Genomic DNA, 14,125 nt, shown 5'->3' on the forward strand with positions numbered 1-14,125 from the left:
AGTCACACATGTACTACACATATATACATACTGTAGTCACACATATACAGTACATGAATACAGACACACAGATTATTATAGTGCCCCATTCTCAAATCACACGCAGGCCACTGGGTAGATACTGTACCTCATGCCATGTACAGTAAAGATCCTCTGTCTCTCTCTCCATGCTGCTGGGGCTTGGGCTGCTTGTCAGTGAGGGTTGTGTAGCCTCTCCCCCTCCTGAGAATCCACTTCCCCGGCGTGACTGACAGCCAGGACCAGAATAGATAAGATGAGGGGTGTGCTCCTGCGGTGGCAGTAGCGTTACTTCCACACGTGCGCCATCCCATCTTTCTGTGTCCCCCTGCCCGCAGCCGTGCGCACCCATGCTCCGTTTTCAAACAGCGCGCCAGCGCTACCCGCATTCCGCACTTCCGGGTAGCGCTGGACCTGCTGTTATTCTTCGACGGACACTAGAGGTATGGAAGTTCCTCTAGTGTCTGTCTCCTTGAAGGCGGCGGCCATTTTTGGAGGGGCCATCGCCTTCACAAGCAGGCTGCTGCCCGGGGACGAATAATCTTGAAAATGCAGCGGCGCCACGCTGGAACACCAGGCGGCCCAATACACTAGGTAACCAAGTGGCCCGGGGGGCACATGGCACCCTGCCCCCCGGCCCAGCCCGCCACTGCTGGAACCCCAGGACCAGCCCCGGAACCAGGACCAAGGCCCCGGAACCGGACTCTTCTGCCCTGGAGCCCCGGAGGACGGACCCAGGATCCAGGGACCGACCTACGGGCTCAAGGTAGGTAAGTATCAGTGTGTGTGTGTTTTGTGTGTATTAAAGTTTTATTTTACAGTGTGTCAGTGTGATTTTGTGAACTATTTTTTGCACTGCAGAACTACAAGTGCTAGCGGGCCCTTTAATGCCCCGCATGCTGGGACTTGTGGTTCCCCAAGTCCCAGCATGCGGGGTAGGCTTGCTGGGACTCATAGTTCGCCAGTATAAAACAATAGTTTTAATTCTTTTTTTTACACAAGTCATCAGCCCGATGCCCACCGCCCAGAGGCATCGGGGACAGCCCCGGACTATCAGCATGGGCTGGTAAGTCCTGGAGGGGGGGACCCCTTCATTGGGGGGGTCCCCACTTCCCCAGGACCCCTGCCCATGCTGACCAGCCAGGGGGTTAATGCTTTGGCCTCGGGAGCTTATATAATAAGTTTCCCCCGGCTGTGGCATTACCCTGCTGGCTGGTTGTGTCCGGTGCTGGTTCTTAAAATACGGGGGACCCCTAGTCACTTTGTCCCCCGTATTTTGGGAACCAGCGCCGGACCTTGAGCCTGGTGCTGGTTTCATGAAATCAAGGGGACCCCGATTTGTCGGGGACCCTGATTTGATGTCACCAGCATAGTAAGTCCGGGGCTGGCTCAGTGAGTCCGGGGCTGGTTATGCTCGGGCGGGGGACCCCGCGCTCGTTATTTTTTTTTTTAACCCTTTCTTTTATTTTTTACAGCAGAACCCTGCACAGAACATTGCGATCTGTGCAGGGTTCTGGCTAATTCGCCAAACAGACCCTGGTCTGAAATAAGTGCGATAATTAGGCACCTAAAAAATGCGATGTGCAAATGCGCATTGCATTTAATAAGCGACTTGTATAGTTTTCTATACGAAAACATCTGGATGCGATAAAAATGCGAATTAATCTCGCACTTTTACTCAGCATACCTTAACGCACATAATATGCGATTTCAGTCCCTGAGCGCATCCCATTAAATTAACGATTTAATGGGAAAATGCGATATCGCCATTTTGTGGTCTAAATAACGCCAAAAAACGATAATCGCAGTCCATAGAATGTCACCCATGATGTCAACCTTTTCCCATGTCAGCATTTTTCTTGTGTTGACCTTTTGCCAACATTGACCTAGTGCATGTTGACCTTTTGACTGTTGACCTAGACATTGCCAGGGCATTGAATACCTGCCATTGAGGCAAATTCCTTCTCAGATGGACATAACCATGTGCACTGCAGGGGGGCAGATGTAACAGGTGCAGATAGAATTAGATGTGGGTGAGTTATTTTGTTTCGGCGCAGGGATATTAACTGACTGCTTTATTTTTACACTGCAATATAGATCTCACTTTGAAGAAAAACCCCACCCATATCTTATTCTATCTGCACAAGTTACATCTGCCCCACCTGCAGTGCACATGGTTTTGTCCATCTGAGAAGGAATTTGCCTCTAATGGTGTGTACACAATATCGATTTGGCTTGCGACGCTATCCCGATGTGATCAGATCGTATCGGGATCGCATCGCACGGCAGCATGCGATCTGCATACAATTGGAACTATATAGTGCAGATCTGCACTATATAGTCTATGCAGCCAAGACTTTCTGGCTGCGATACAGGAGCGTGCATCGGGATTGCAAGGGTTAAAACCCATGCAATCTGCATGCGATCCTAATGCGATTTTGACTATATAGTCAAAATCTCAAGCACATTACCATTAGAGTGAACTAGAATAAGGCCCAATGAGAGGTCAGCATATGAGCTCTTGCTGGAAAAAATAATGAATGAAGTTAACTAATGAAATTAATGAGACCATTTTTATAGCTGTTTTATATAAGGAAGTATATATACTCTTTGAGTACCAACGTCTCTGTAAGAGATATCCGCTAAAAAGGCCAACGTTGCTCTCATTTGTTATATAAATTCAAATTAAAATATGTTGTTAAAAAAAGATATCATCTATATAAATATATGTCTAGTGTCTGATTGTGTGTCACCGAAACACTGCAATCTGTTGGAAGCGAGTGAAACTACATCTCTTTCTCTCTCACACATGCACAGACACAGAGGCAATCACAAGGTAGCAGACTAGCTTTCGATGCATTTGCTTCGAGCTGGCTTACTAGTTTCCTATAGAAGGTAAACATTACCGGTCATTATGATGAATAAAACTGTTTGCTTGGCAAATTTCACATCTATTTGAACAAATTCACTTGGCACTCAAAGGGTTAAGGCTTTCTGCAGTCCAATAATGCCTCTTTCAATATGAACTCTCACACATTATCCCATCTCTGGCTCTGCCCCCAGAACCAGGGTCTATAACAGACAGGGATAGGAAACATTTTGCTACCAATACCAGCTGTTGTCTAGCCTGTTCCTTTCACTTTCATTTTACTGTAATGCTGCAGCCGGAGCCGGTAAGTAACTACGCTGGGACCATGGCCCTTATTCTGATTGATGCGGACTTTACCGCGTTCTTACGGATCGCGTCTTTACGGCGTCTGCGCATGCGTGGAGAACGCTACGCGCATGTGCCACGCCTTGACTCGGTACCAGTTCGGACAAAGCCCGTCCAAAACTGGTCACCGCAATCAGTCGGGAAATAGGGGCGTATTATGGGCGTCATGCGGAATGACACATGGGCGTAGTTTCAAAGTGGGCAAAACGGGGCGGAAACATGGGCGGACACGGGGGAGTACACTTATGTTGGGGGGCGTACATTCGGAAACCACTCCGAATGCACGCGAGCAAAAAGGGCTGAAATGTGCGGTGTCCACAAGTGTACTATTGCTTTGCGGACACCACTCGTTCATGCGGTAGGCGAACGTACGCCTAATGACTACAACCATTAACACCTGAACCCAATACAATCTACTCCTTTACTCATTACTCACTAATAGGACGCTTGTCAGTGCTTTAATTGAAACCATTGCTGCTTCAAGGAAACCTTAGTAATCCCCCACATATGCTGTACTTGTCCCACACTTAAAAACTGCTAACAATTGACATGACAGAATATTAATACTAGCAATACACATGTGTTTTCGACATGTACTCATGAAACCACACATTTTGGGTAAAGTAAACACATTTATTTATATTCATGTCACACTCAATGCCACTGTCATGCAATGACCATAAAATTAAACATCAAAACTATAAACAACATGCCAGGAATAAGTGGGTCATGTGATGTCTTGCAGAAGATACTTCATAGTGGGTTGTTTGGCGTAAATCCTCCGCTTACGTGCGGTAGCACCGCTTGGCTCCCGTTCGGATGCGGTATTCCCGAGCATACTCTGTAATACTCTGTAATACCGTGCCGAATCGGAGTGTTTCTCCCGCACACGCATGGTTTGTATGTCGTCCGTAAACACGCCCTGTTCTTAAAGAGTGAGTCCGTCCGAATGCGGAGGACACGTGGGCGTTTCTACGGACGATGGCCGCATGCGGCAAAACACCGTGGCGTGCGGACCGCTCCGTAAGAATGCGGGAATATCCGCACAGATCAGAATAAGGGCCCATGTTTAGTGCTAGTGATGATCAAGGAGTTTACAGTATAACTGATTCAGAATAATTAACCCTTACAGGAGATGGGAAGCTGCAGCACCACAAACTGCCTATAGTCATACTTGCCTACCTGACCCTCTCCATGAGGGAGAAAATGCTCTGCTCCTGGGCTTCCCTGGTAATGTAGGATTGCCAGCACCTGTGGTGAAACAACTTTCTTATCAATTACCTAGCTCCCCACAGGTGATGGCAATCCTACATTACCAGGGAAGTCCAGGAACAGAGCATTTTCTCCCTCATGGAGAGGGTCAGGTAGGCAAGTATGCCTATAGTTAATGCAGGGATGCAAGTAGGGGGGGGGGTCTAGGGGTTCGCATGCCGTGGATGCTGGATGTGATACCCATATGTGCATTCATGGTGGGGGGACGGGGGACGGAGCAGAGGAAATTATTGCCTTGCGCCAAAGGAAGAAAATCCGGTACTTATGTAGTATCTGGGCGCCCGATTTTTTGATTGTATGCCTTAAGTTAAGGCATACAATCAGATGCGATGCGATGCGATATCGCATCGCATCGCATACGACCATATCGCATGCGATGCGATGACCCGATTTTTCCATAGGATTCAATGTTACAATGGTCTGAGTCCATTTTAACATGGAATTCAAAGGGAAAAAGGGGTCCTTTTCATACCCCTACTATCCAAGTGGGCATGGAGTTGGATATAAACCTGTGGCGAGCGTAGCGAGCCACCGAGCCCGAAGCGTGGCGAGCGTAGCGAGCCCCTCGAGGGGACACAGAATACCGTCCCCTCGCGGGGCTCGCTTCGCTCGCCACGCTTCGGGCTCGGTGGCTCGCTACGCTCGCCACAGGTTTATATCCAACTCCATGCCCACTTGGATAGTAGGGGTATGAAAAGGACCCCTTTTTCCCATTGAATTCCATGTTAAAATGGACTCAGACCATTTTAACATTGAATCCTATGGAAAAATCGGGTCCATCGCATCGCATCGCATCCGATTTGGTCGCATGCGATGCGATGTCCCCGATCCGACCCGATTTGTAAATCGGGCGCCCAGATACTACATAAGTACCGAAAATCCTAGTTGCAGCCCTGCTAAATGCACATGTCATGGTTTGGCGGTAGAAAAGTTTTCATTGTAGCAGACGCAAAAGCACTTGTGCCCCTGTGCAGTGTGAGCCATAGTACATGGCATGGTATAGTATTTGTTGTTTATTTCCTGTTCATTCACTAGGGGGACAGCGAGCAGTGCTGTCTGCTCGCTGTCACAGCTCACCCTGTCAGTATTCAACTGACCCCCTGCATACGCTGTGTCCCCCTCGCTCCGTTACTAGCGCGAGGGGGAATCGGCGTATGCGGCCGCAGTAACAGCGAGACTCGCGGCTAAATACAGCGGGCTCTCTACATTAGCCACGAGCCTTGCTGTTTGGGGGAATCCTCGCTTTCCTGTGACAGAACATTGAATATGGTGAGTGGCCGGGGAGGGCGCAGGACGGCGAGGGTCACTTGGTTCCGCATTGAATACGGCCCACTATGTGGTGCAGGCATCTCTGAGAATCCTAAGCTTTCCATAATGTGCTAGTACCACAGACAAAGAAACATCGCACAATACACATTAATATCTTACACACCTGAGGCAGGCAGCGTGTGGTTCTACAGTTGTTGTGGAACTACAAATCCCAGCACAACCTGCTACCCTATATTTCTACAACAATATTATCATAAAACTAGCAAATCACTGCATTGTGGGGTGGGCCTAGTGACTGACAGCCCATTCCCTCTACGCCCCCCTAAAGTCTAAAGTTCAAGGTAGGCAACTATGATTAAGGTGCAAGGGGGAGATTCTCTAAGCGAAAAATGCGGTAAAAACCCCGTTATCGGGGTTTTTAGCGCATTTTGGGATGCTGTAAGCATCCCCCGCCGGGTTACCGCGGCGGGCGGCATCCCCAGAAAAATCTGGCGATGCCCCATACAAGCCAATGGGCTTTTACCGCAACCCTCCGACGCCCCGCGCCGACCCCCCGCCGCCCCGCATCGCCCCCTCCCCCCTCACCTGTGTCCGGGCAGCACAGAGCTGTGCTGCCCGGACCTGTGACCTCCTCCCTGCACTGATCCTCTTCCGGGTGCAGGGAGGAGGAGAGCCCGGCACAGCAGCAGCAGCGCCGGGTGTGTGAGGGAGGGGGGAGCCGCCGGGACCTGCTGGGACCCGGCAACTCTCACCGCAAAGGACAGCTCTTAACGCAAGAGCTGTCCTTTGCCTTAATTATCGCATATGTTACAACATATGCGATAATTAAATATGCGATGGGCGGCGAAGGGGGGCGGAGATTCTTGGAGATTCTCCCCCCAAGTTTGGTTCTGCAAGGCATTAGCATGACCAATTTTCTCTGCAGATTAGGGATGGCCATCGGCGGGTTAGCCATTGATGGTTACCATCAATGGTACCATTTATGGATAACTTTGATGGTTGAAACCAATTCATAAAGGAACCATCAATTGGTCACATACCAGTGGTCGTCCACTACTTTAATGTTCAGAGAATTGTGGGTCACTCCGCCTATTCTCTGTATCCAAAAACTGAAGTTAAAAATGTATTCACTAGCTCTGTATCATCGATGGCAAGAAAGCATCTGGTTCTCCCCCCATAGATGGTAAAAGTGTCAGACGGCAGTGCTCATTCTCTGGTGGACCGTCCCAATAGATAAACACGCCCTTGGAGTAGATTATATAGCATGCCTTCTGAAGATTATTACCAACATTCATCCTCCAGTGGTTACTGTTCCTTCTATCATTTCCACCCTTCAGGAGAACAGCCAGCTGGTCATATATACACTCATCCACCGATGGTAATAACTTTCCTTATTTACTGGTCACAAGGATCTACTATCTGGGAGTCCTCAGGGGTGGTTTTTTTTCCCATCGAAACATTATGTATGTTATCCAGGGCCGGCGCCACCACTAGGCAAATCTAGGCATTTGCCTAGGGCGCCGGCCACTGGAGGGCGGCATTTTGCCCCCCGTGCCGCGGGGGTACCTGTCCTGCGGCGCTGTGAAGTTAAAGCTGGCGGCGGCGGCAGCGGGGGTCCCTGCCGTCAATAAGAAGAAATAACCAGCGCTATCCGCCGGGCTATGCGGAAGCGCTTCTGTTGTGAAAACCCTGTCCGCACAGCCAATCAGCGCGCGGACAGGGTTTTCACAACAGAAGCGCTTCCGCATAGCCCGGCGGATAGCGCTGGTTATTTCTTCTTATTGACGGCAGGGACCCCCCGCTGCCGCCGCCAGCTTTAACTACACAGCGCCGCAGGACAGGTACCCCCCCCACCTCCCCCGGCACCGGGGCGCCCCCACCCCGACTCGCCTGGGGCGCTCCGGTGCCTTGCCCCGGCCCTTATGTTATCTGATCATTATGCATGTGCCATGTATTTATTATTGCTGATGCATATTCATTTTTACTAATTATTATAATTATTATTACCAATAATAACAACAACAGTATTACTACTACTACATATAATAATTATAATAATAATTATAATAATTGTTAGAATTATTATGAGTAGTAGTAGTATTATGCTGTGTACACATGGTGAGATTTGACATTAGATTTTGACTATTTAGTTAAAATCGCATGCAGATCGCACAGGTTTTTTACCTTCCGATCCTGATGTGCGCTCCCGCGACAGCACACCATGGAAACCCAGATAGACAGGGCAGCAATGACTATATAGTGCAAATCTAATGCAGATTGTATGAATTGTATGTAGATAGTACAGTGATAGCAAAGATTGCATCGTCGAATAGCGAAGGAATCTCACCATGTGTACACACCATTACTGTTGTTGTTGTTGTTATTATTATTGTTATTATTATTATTATTCATTGTTCCTCTCCCAACGCTAGATCGAATCCTGGGAGGGCCATTTATACTTTTGGGTTAAATTGTTTTGTTATATTTCTTATGTAGTAGTCAATTTACATTTCTTATTTAAACCTTATCTAAATAAGCTACAGTAGCTTGTAAAGCAGTCCAGAAACATCAAGGAACACCCAACAGTCACAGCTCAGATGCATATATGATTAGCCAAAGATTAATCAGCACAAACAATGTTTTCAAAGGTATATCTATAGTGATGGTATTCTCCATATGAATGACTGGCACATGCATCAGAATGATGAGCCCACCTAGATAATCTCTAGGACACAGGTCTTCAACCTGTGGCCCTCCAGATGTTGTGGAACTACATGTCCCAGCATGCCCTGACAGTTTTGGCATGCTCTTATAAGAAAAAATGTGGCAATGCATGTTGGAACATGTAGTTTCACAACATCTGGAGGGCCACAGGTTGAAGACCCATGCGGGAGGAATAAAGCCAGCACCCAGCTGTAATATCTGGTGTGCTTTTGCAATGTAGAGAACCCTGCTGCTGCAGCCTGATTATTTTATATCAGCCGATTACAGGAAAGAGAAACTGAAATTAAACTCGCTGTTGCCATATAAAAGTAGATTCATCTCAAGCAGTTGGTTAGCCCGGGGCAACTGGAAAACTACTTCCGCTTCGTCCAGGGTATTTCCACGTACTGTGATATCTACTTTCATTTTATTCACACTGGATTGGGGTTGTGCAGCAGGTAGAAGTGAGCTCCACAGATCTGGCTGACGGTGTGCATCTTACTAGTAAGTGACTCCATGTATGTAACATTAGCTGTGCAGTGACTTAGCTCTGTGATACAGACAGGTATTCTAAACCGATCTATGTCGACATGGTCAAAAAGTCGACATGAAAACTCATGTCGACCTTTTGACCAGGTAGACCTAATGCAAGTTGACCTTTTTCATGTCAACCTTTTTGACTGTCGACCAATAGTGGTTGACCTTTTCATGGTCAACCTAATGACCGCAGGCCTCAGAAAGGAGCCGCAGCTCCAATCACATACAATCCTCAGTTCTGTTGCCAAGCCAATAATTGACCTGCTTCCCCCTCCTCAATATATATGTGACCTGCAATTGTAGTGAATAAAATAGTATATTCCCATAAAGAATGCACAATGGCCCTTATTCTGCTTTACTCGCAAAGGCAAATTCCCTCTCAAATGGACAAACCCATGTGCACTGCAGGTGGGGCAGATGTAACGTGTGCAGAGAGAATTAGATTTGGGTGGGGGTTTTACTTCAAAGTGAGATCTATATTGCAGTGTACAAATAAAGCAGCCAGTATTTTCCCTGCACAGAAACAAAATAACTCACCCAAATCTAATTCTTCCTGCACGTTACATCTCTCTCCCCCCCCCCCCTTTCCTGGCAGTGCAGCATGGTTTCGCCCATTTGAGAAGGAATTTGCCTTTGCGAGTGAACCAGAACAACCCCATTGTGTATTATTTCTTGCCATCCCTTCACTGCCCCTCTACAGGTTCTGTTATAATAATTTTCTTAAACATAAAGTTACCCTTTTCTGCCAACATATACATCTCATGGTCGCTATTTGTATACATTCTGTAGTATTGGTTTAACTTAGCAATGCACATGTCAGGGTCATCATCCAATAGAAGGTTTAGCTTTGCACTATATTATCCTACTGTTATTGGTTACAGGACTGTAACCACCTAACTGACGATTTCACCCCCCCCCCCCCCTGAAAACCGCTCAGAAATTGTTTTGTTTTTAATGACTTAATAAAGATTAAAAATGATTTTTAATAAATTCTTAAAATATTATATAAAAAAATATATCTATCTATCTAAGAGTTGTCCACCCCCCTGTCCATAGAACCCCACTATAACATACCTTCCCACCCCCTATGGCAATAGAACCCCCCCCCCCCCGAGTGGTCTTTAAAAACGATTAATTGTACTCATTGTATTAATTGTAATAATAGTAGCGCTCACACCCTTCCCCATAGTAGTAAAAAAAAATAATATTATATTATCTGTACCCTTCCAAATATCCTATGGGTTTTGGGGTGTTAGGATGTCCTCAGGTGAGTTTATGAATGCTTGATGTCATGAATTAATTGCTCTTGGAGGTTTGTGTCTGCAAATTGCAGCAATGCCGATCCCTGATTTGTGTTGCCCATCAGAATTGTTAACAATCACTCACCATAAACTTAAAAAAATGGTCTAGCCAGTGTCTGGTCTACCCAAATCTGTCCGCTGAGCTATTATTTCCTTTGCTATATAAGCTAAAATGAAAATCCTGTTGGCTTTCTCACTTGCTAAGCTAGACCACCTCTCCGAACTAGTCTAGCCCATAGGTGCCGATTTATGTTTTTGCTGGTGGGTGCTCAAGCCAAAAATATAGGAGTGGCTTCATGGGGAAGGGGTGTGGCTACAAAATAATACCAATTTATATTACGGAGCACAGTTGTCTCCAATATTCAAATTACGGCAACAGAATTCCAAATACATAAATGCCCCCACAGTGCAGGTGCATAAATGCCCCCACAGTGCAGGTGCATAAATGCCCCCACAGTGCAGGTGCATAAATGCCCCCACAGTGCAGGTGCATAAATGCCCCCACAGTGCAGGTGCATAAATGCCCCCACAGTGCAGGTGCATAAATGCCCCCACAGTGCAGGTGCATAAATGCCCCCACAGTGCAGGTGCATAAATGCCCCCACAGTGCAGGTGCATAAATGCCCCCACAGTGCAGGTACATAAATGCCCCCACAGTGCAGGTGCATAAATGCCCCCACAGTGCAGGTACATAAATGCCCCCACAGTGCAGGTGCATAAATGCCCCCACAGTGCAGGTGCATAAATGCCCCCACAGTGCAGGTACCCTGCGGACAGAATACACTCTTCCCGGCATACTGTTTCCCAGGTGGCCGCAAACTAGCAAGTTAATATGGCGGCCCAGCAGCGGGACTTGGGCCTGTGGGTGCTTATCAATTTCCGTGGGTGCTTGGGCCCTTGAGCACCCACAGAATCGGCACCTATGGTCTAGCCAACATATCTGATCTCTTTCTATCTCTATATATCTTACACAAATTTTTGTAAAAATATAGAATAATATATCCTTATGGACTGACTGACATTCTACGTTTTCATTTCAAGCACTAGAATGGAAGACATGGATACAAAAGATGAAATGGAAAACATCCTGCCGGAGTTGGTGGATTTCCTTTGCCAGGATGTAGACTGGTTAGTTACAAAGGTCCAGGCACTGCTGCCTGGCACAGATCTTCAGCCCATTGTGCAGATGGCAGATGAGAGAGGAAGGGTCTCTGCTCTTATCCAGATGCTGAGGAAGCTTCATGTGAAGGAGTGGGAGGGGCTTATATATTGTATCTGCATGGAATTTCCGCTTCCCCTGGAACTCGAGGTGCAACTACTCAGCCTGACTGGACAAGGTGAGTCCTGAAGTCATTTTATTTTGGAAGATGAACACTGTAATTCTGAATGGTAGCCATTGGCAGCACTGCCAACACAACAGCAGCGGATGTGGTGGCTGCAAGGCCCAGTGGTGAGGAGAGCTAAGAAGAATCACCCATTCGCTACAAAGCTGCACTTGGCAAATGGACCCTGCCCCCACACATATGCCCCACCATCCCTCCCCATAGTGTCACCCCTGTTTTGCGCTTGCTGTAATTTGCCTGTGTTTTATGTTATATAGGCCTTGTCCATTGTTGTAAAACTATGACCAAGAGGATAACAGGTCTGCAGAGAGATCACAGATTACAGGGGATGCAATGTGCTCATTAGTTCGGGATATAGGGCCTTATTCTCGTCCACTCTTAAGGTGCCCATACACTGAGGCGATTTGGTCCGATTTCGGTCGATTGGACCAATTGGCCCGTTAAATCGGACCAAAATCGTCCCTCCCTGACATGCCGTTGGTTCCGATGCGCGGTCCCGTGCGCATCGGACCCGACCAGGTGGTCAGACTGGCAGGCCGTCCGACCACCCGTTCCTCCTGGTGGCGAGGCGGGCGGGAATCAGGGATGCAAGCAATCCATCACAATGGATCGCATGCGTCCCTGCCACCGGGAAGGTCCTGGCGGCTTGCAGGCTGTCGGGTGTCCGTACACTGCTGCGAGACATCGCAGGCAATGTATGGGCACCTTAAGAGGCAAATTCCTTCTCAGATGGACAAAACCATGTGCACTGCAGGGGGGCAGATATAACATGGGCAGAGAGAATTAGATTTGGGTGGGATTTTTCTTCAAAGTGAGATCTATATTGCAGTGTGGAAATAAAGTAATCAGTATTTTCCCTCATACAAATCTAATTCTCTCTGCACATGCTACATCTGCCCCACCTGCAGAGCACATGGTTTTGTCCATTTGAGAAGGAATTTTCCTTTTAAGAGTGAACCAGGATAAGGCCCATAGTCATTAGTTCGACCCTATTAAGGTCGACATGCATTGGGTCGACCACTGAAGATCAGCAGGCCTTAGGTCGACATCTGAATTTGGTCGACATGGCTAAGGTCGACAGGGTCAGAATGTCGACAACAGCATTAGGTTGACAATGAGTTTTTCAGGTTTCACTTTTTGGTACTTATGTAGTATCTGGGCTGCCGATTTTTTGATTGTATGCCTTAAGTTAAGGCATACAATCAGATGCGATGCGATGCGATATCGCATCGCATCGCATGCGACCATCGGATGCGATGACCCGATTTTTCCATAGGAATCAATGTTAAAATGGACTGAGTCCATTTTAACATGGAATTCAATGGGAAAAAGGGGTCCTTTTCATACCCCTACTATCCAAGTGGGCATGGAGTTGGATATAAACCTGTGGCGAGCGTAGCGAGACACCGAGCCCGAAGCGTGGCGAGCGAAGCAAGCCCCGCGAGGGGACGGTATTCTGTGTCCCCTCGCGGGGCTCGCTACGCTCGCCACGCTTCGGGCTCGGTGGCTCGCTACGCTCGCCACAGGTTTATATCCAACTCCATGCCCACTTGGATAGTAGGGGTATGAAAAGGACCCCTTTTTACCATTGAATTCCATGTTAAAATGGACTCAGTCCATTTTAACATTGATTCCTATGGAAAAATCGGGTCATCGCATCGCATCCGATGGTCGCATGCGATGCGATGCGATGTACGCGATTTAGAAATCGGCAGCCCAGATACTACATAAGTACCCACTTTTTTGAGCCAAGACATAAGAAATAGGTCGACATGCATTTTTTTAAAATTATTATTTATTTATTTATTTATTTAAAAAAGGTTGTTTTTCATACATGACTATCCAGGTGGGCAGAGAGTGAGAATATAACAGTGGGCTGAGCGAAGCGAGCCATGGGAGGGGACGCGGTACTTTTATACGGCGTCCATGCCAACTTAAGTTGACATAGAGGAAAAAAACCCTGAAAACCTCATGTCAAACCTTTTCATGTCGACGTAATGCATGTTGACCTATTCCATGTGTCGACCTAGTGACTGTTAACCTACAGCGGTCAACCTAATTTATTTATTAACAGTTTCTTATATAGCGCACACATATTCTGTAGCGCTGTACAGAGAATATTTGCACATTCACATCAGTCCCTGCCCCAGTGGAGCTTACAATCTATATTCCCTACCACATGTACACGCACACGCAGACATTCTAGGGTTCATTTTGTTGGGAGCCAATTAGCCTACCTGTATATTTTTGGATTGTGGGAGGAAACCGGAGTACCCAGAGGAAACCCACGCAAGTACGGGATAATGACTGACGACCGTATGAGCCATACCCGGTTCCAATTGACTACTATAACATGCAGACAAGCTGAAACATTGCAGGAGCCTATAGGAAAGTGCAGATTGCTGATTGGTCACAGGTCCCAGCATATTGTACAGATAACGCTGTACCCCAGTGAGGGCTATGGGGGA

The 14,125-nt window shown here is 47.3% G+C and overlaps 1 protein-coding gene across 3 annotated transcripts in view; it reads left to right on the forward strand.

Moving 5' to 3' along the window:
* Positions 1-8,843: 8,843 nt before the first annotated feature.
* NLRC5 (NLR family CARD domain containing 5) overlaps positions 8,844-14,125 on the forward strand; it is a 127,760-nt gene continuing 122,478 nt past the window's right edge. For all 3 annotated transcript variants that reach the window (XM_083165094.1, XM_083165095.1, XM_083165096.1), the window contains exons 1-2: positions 8,844-8,980; positions 11,356-11,651. In XM_083165094.1, the coding sequence (XP_083021220.1) occupies positions 11,363-11,651 (289 nt within the window). In that variant the 5' untranslated portion in view covers positions 8,844-8,980; positions 11,356-11,362. The remainder of the gene's footprint in view (positions 8,981-11,355; positions 11,652-14,125) is intronic.

Source organism: Crinia signifera, chromosome 11 (genome assembly GCF_055691185.1).
Source record: "Crinia signifera chromosome 11, ASM5569118v1, whole genome shotgun sequence".
Classification (NCBI taxonomy): domain Eukaryota; kingdom Metazoa; phylum Chordata; class Amphibia; order Anura; family Myobatrachidae; genus Crinia; species Crinia signifera.